This window comes from Dreissena polymorpha, chromosome 3 (genome assembly GCF_020536995.1).
Source record: "Dreissena polymorpha isolate Duluth1 chromosome 3, UMN_Dpol_1.0, whole genome shotgun sequence".
Taxonomy (NCBI): Eukaryota; Metazoa; Mollusca; class Bivalvia; order Myida; family Dreissenidae; genus Dreissena; species Dreissena polymorpha.
Genome location: NC_068357.1, coordinates 88,965,571 through 88,970,656, shown reverse-complemented (window position 1 = coordinate 88,970,656; position 5,086 = coordinate 88,965,571). Strand labels below are relative to the sequence as shown.

Below are 5,086 nucleotides of genomic sequence, written 5' to 3'. Positions count from 1 at the left end.
TCTTCGTGAATTTGATATACTTTCAGTGTGAATTGTCAGTAACGATAGGGAAGGGCAACAAGAGGGTCAAAGCCTTCGAAATCATACATATCGCGAAGAAAAGGTGCTTAAATGCCACTTCTGATGCCGTATACAACGCTAGATATGCTTTGAAAGTGTCGTTGGTAAAATCATATGTACAGTGTTTGTAGCGACTCGGCCATTTTTACAAGTCGGCGACATTATATCAAAGAACATTTATTGTATCCACTTTATTAACGATGAAAACATTTTATTTTAGAATCATTGTCTTACATGGATATTGTTTACTGAACTTCCTTTCGATGATATATATCAACCTAAAACGTTTCAATTTCATTCCTCGTATAGTTTTCAAGGTGCCCCATAACACAATTTAAACAAAAAATAAAAAAATGCAATCAGTTAAAAAAATATGAATATAATATGTATCACTCTTGTGCAACGCACCGCCTCTAAATGAAATTTATTCAAGTTGATTTATCCAGATTTGCACACAAAAAATGACGACCAGTCGAACGGCCATACATTTCATGAAACGTGCAAGGGGTATGACTAATTATAAGTAACTGTTCAATACAATCCGTATGTAGCTCGTTCCATATACGATTTACAGGTGTGTACACGTGTGCACATATTTTGTAAATATTCTCAGCCAAAAGTGTTCGGCTGCCCGGATAAAGTTCAGTTTTTGAAATTATCTTCTCGTCTGTGTTGCAAGGTCCTTGTAACCGATAAAGTCTTAGTTACGATGGCAGTGTCCTTTTGTGATGCTAACGGAATCAATGGCGATATCACTTTTGTAGCCCTTACCAATTGTGGCCTCGAACTCAAACTGGAATAAATACATACATTTTACAGTGGCATTCTTTAAGTGAGTCATCGTTTTTCTTCATAATGGTGTCACAAGAAATGCACATGTTTTAAGTTGTTGTTCGATGAGATTGTGACACGATTAACGCATGAATAGCAACGTCGTAAAGAATCACGAATACAATTACGTCATTTTGGTGACTGGCTGATTTAAAAGAAGTACTGTTATAAATATGTATGGGTTAATCTGCATACGTAGCAGGTACTTCGGGAAATTAACACATGTCACGCGAGCGGATTTTCGTATCATAATTCTGAGTTATGTTACCATGCAAAAAAGGTTCTGATGATAAAATGAACGCTGTTGTAAAGTGTGAATGAATGGATTATTATTGTTGTTTTTTGTATTTATTTCTGGTCATAAACATGTATTGAAAAAAGTAGCATTACAGGAAACAATTGGTCTTTGATCAATTTTTGTTCGATAACGTGACTCGTAACCTGCTGAATAGACAAGACGTTTCTCTAATACCTACATGCATAAGCCCTTTGCCTAGATTGGTTGCATAAACATCCCCTCGCTGAAGTCTCCATGTGGTACCATGTTCCCCTTCTTTCTTGAAAATACTTTTTCGTGGTGTTATGGTTGTATACATATACAATTCCAGAGATCCCATATCTTCTCCGAACATGTGGTAATAGAACTCGATGCAATAATTTCCAGCTGTGAAATTCGGTGAGCGTAATTTAGCCAGTTTGAGTTCATTGTCTGATGCATCAACGTATATGTAATAGCCTAGAATGAAATTACGATAATTAAGATATTAGAACAGTTTCAATTAACCTTAAAAGACGTTAACCATACAATTAAAAACAATTTTTATTTACTTTGGGGTCGCTTTCAAACATACAAAATGTAAACAAGGAGAAGTGTGTTGAACTTTACATAAAGATCTGCATTAAGGAGTATAATTCATTTTTTTACATATTTAATTACCTGAGCCAGTTTTGTCAATAACCGGTCCAGTCTTCTTGTCTTTATCAGACGGGCCCTTCTTTCTCTGAAAATTGAATTTGCTACAAGGGACGCTTGTCCAGTCACAGAAGTCCTTGTCGAAGTCGCAAACACTTTCCGTAACATTCTTGATGGGCGTTTCTGAAAAGAAAATACAGTAATTACTGCTTTTTAAATAACCATAAGCAATTGTGTTATGCTTGTTATTTTGTATTGCAGATTTATAATATATGAACGTGATATCCTCATTATAATTCGCTATATGTTTAAAATTTTCAAATTAACTTAATTACCGGTACAAGTGTCGTGTTTATCTGTTTGATCTAGTTGGTCTCCGCAATATTTCCATGAATAGTCAATCCCTTCTGAGTTAGTAATTGTACTGCCCAACAGTGATTTACATACATCGGGTATATTGACTCCGAAGTATTTCAAATGATTTTGCAATGACGAGCTGCCTTTCAGTGTTTCAGGATCTTCATTGTCTCTAGAAATGTTGAATTTCGTATTTGATTGCATTTCTTCTGGATACAGCACTGTCGTTCCATGGTGATAAAACCCTCTAGCAATTGAAGGTGATCGCGAAATCTTGTCTTTATTGTGTATAATTCGCCAACTGTTAATGACATACATATCATGGTAATATGCATATGCCTTATCTCCAACCCTCGGCATTCCAAATGTATATAAGAGCAGTCGCTTTTTGTCAACTATTCCTTCTGTCACAAGGGTGTAAGCAGCAAGAGAAGCGATGGCACCGCCAAGAGCATGTCCTGTAACAACTACATTATAGTCTCTGTTTTGTGAGACAAGATCCTTTATAGTGTCGTATATGCAGGGATAATACACATTTGAAAACGATGTGTTCAAATATCTATCAATTTTAGCTCCATCCTTTCCGAATGGTGTTTTAACCCAGCTCTTAATCTCGTCCCAAAACTGAATCAACTTCGCATTGCGAACTCGGAGCAATATTACAATTTCTTTTCTCAGTTTAGATACAGCCACAAATGCATAGCATCGTCCTAGATATAGCCGGTCCATGTCGCATTTCTTAGACACAGTTACAACAACTTGATATTCCTCTTTTGGCACTATTTTTTCCATACATTTCCGGATAAACCCGAAGTCGGCATATGCAACGGCTGAAAGGTTTGCAAGTACGAATGCCTTGGCTGGATCGTAAGGAACACTTTCATCTGAGTCCAGAGAACAATTGGATTCCTCCTTTATATTCATCCATTGCTCACATGGATTTGCGTTCTTTGTGAATCCTAACAAAGGAATCTCGCTGGAGCCGAACGTATGGCATTTTCCGTCAAGTGGACACCACCGGCATTTCACGTCTTTCAACGGAATGAACGTGTTTGTCGTAATGCAGTCGTGGCAGTTCCTCTGAGCTGAACATGCATCACCAAGCACCAAATATGGGAAAACCACGAATGACATCCACAATCCAATCATTTCTAAAAGTAAATATTTAGGAATTTGTGCCCCGCTGTAAACTATTTATTTAAAGAAAAAATATTTCATGTGTTCGCCCTGTCACCTGAGCAGTTAGATAAGTATGACGAAGAAAATATATTGATACGTTTTATTTACTCAAGATTTTAAGTTTATCTATTAAAAGTATGCTTCGTTGCGAGGATATTCAAGATAAAGTTCTTTCAATAACCCTGTGGTAGATACACACAGTATTAAGTTAACTGAACTTGATAACCGATGTATCTGTCTCAAAATGGATTGAATAAAAAAGACGGCATCCAAAACATCTTTTTAGTCTATGTTACACACACAATCAAGTTATTTAGTATTTTAATTTGACAGAATGGCTGCAATGATTTGTGGCACAGATGTCACCATACACGCCTCACTGGTATTTTATTGTTACTTCGTAAATAAATGCATATGTTGTTTCAACATTTCATTTCGCATAACTAACTCGTGCAATACACGTTGAAGAAAGAGATACAAACTAAGTATGTCCTAAACACTGATACTCCGAGGATGCGTGTTTGGAAACAGACAAATTCGCCAGTCAGTTTAAGACGACTCGCTTGCACATACAAACTTATCTTTGTATATATACTCCACACTTGTAAAATTGACGAATTCAATGTCACAAAAACTGTTGAAGGCCTAATTCCTTCCTTTCCATCACCTTAACATTGAGTTTGTTCAGTGGCTAACGTTTTAAGCAAAATTCACCAATCAATTGTATTTTCATATACATTATTTAGTGAACAAAGAGAAAAGACCATAACTCTGCCACCCTGTTCGCATCTTGAAATCCTTCCTTTATGATCATCTTCACTTTGGGGACATTCAGCTAACAATTTGATCGAAATCCGCTAAGCAGTTTAAGAGAAGATGAGTACCGCAAATATCGGTATTATATAGAGGAAAAAACAAATCGTCGTAACTCTGTCTAAATTGGTCGCAGTAGAAATTCCTTCCTTACGATCACCATCTCAGTATGAATTTTAATTCTAGCGACATCCTCCAAGCAGTTGAAATGAAGTTACTACACAAAATTTCTGAGACTTTATATTATAAAGCTGAAAAAGGACCAAAACCAATCGCCCCAAAAGACCCAAATCCTTTATTTGCGATTATTCGAAGATCGGAGACATAGCACATTTAGCTGCGAGATTTTGACGAAATCATCTTAGCAGTAAAAGATGAGAACGTAAAATTTCGGAAGCATATATTATCTTTATTCGAAAAAGAAGAATAAGTGCCCTTTTTTGCTACAACTTGTTCCAACCAAAAGATCTTACTTTATTATTTTAATTCAGAAAACATACATTTTACAATCATTCCAACATATAGATTCAAGCATTTAAAGGGGCCTTTTCACAGTATTTGGCATGTATTGAAGTTTATCATTAAATGCTTTATACCTATAAATGTTAACATTGGATCTAAAACCCTCCAGTAAAAAATCAAGAATAAATTTTTTTTTAAAGAGAAAAAAGTAACCCTCAACAGGGCTCGAACCACTTACACCTGAAGTAAAAGTCTATCACTTAGACCACTCGGCCATCCGTTCTCATACAATGAGGCATGTATTTTATAGTTTTTTTTTATGAACAATCCTCGTAGTTTCACAAAATATAACGACACCAACAGAGCTCTCCAAATTATTCAATCGTTTCGCATTGCAACGCTTTATAATTTTCAGGTTTTCAAATCTTCAAAAGATGCATATAATGGCTATTTTAGAAAATGGTAAATGTT

General features: G+C 35.7%; 1 protein-coding gene across 1 annotated transcript; it reads right to left on the bottom strand.

Annotated features, from left to right (window-relative positions):
- Nucleotides 1–236: 236 nt before the first annotated feature.
- On the bottom strand, nt 237–3,522 carry LOC127875191 (uncharacterized). The gene is made up of 4 exons (XM_052420044.1): nt 2,140–3,522; nt 1,829–1,987; nt 1,368–1,627; nt 237–853 (listed from the first exon to the last, which is right to left on the bottom strand). Exons 1-4 carry the CDS (start codon nt 3,308–3,310, stop codon nt 761–763), a joined length of 1,683 nt encoding a protein of 560 aa, XP_052276004.1. The 5' UTR covers nt 3,311–3,522; the 3' UTR covers nt 237–760.
- Between the last annotated feature and the right edge of the window lie 1,564 nt (nt 3,523–5,086).

Coding starts and splice junctions, on each gene's coding strand:
- LOC127875191 (XM_052420044.1), bottom strand. CDS start 3,310: ATGATTGGATTGTGGATGTCATTCGTGGTTTTCCCATATTTGGTGCTT. Junction 1,988..2,139: donor TAAACACGACACTTGTACCG/GTAATTAAGTTA, acceptor TTTTCTTTTCAG/AAACGCCCATCAAGAATGTT. Junction 854..1,367: donor TAGGCAAAGGGCTTATGCAT/GTAGGTATTAGA, acceptor TATTTATTCCAG/TTTGAGTTCGAGGCCACAAT.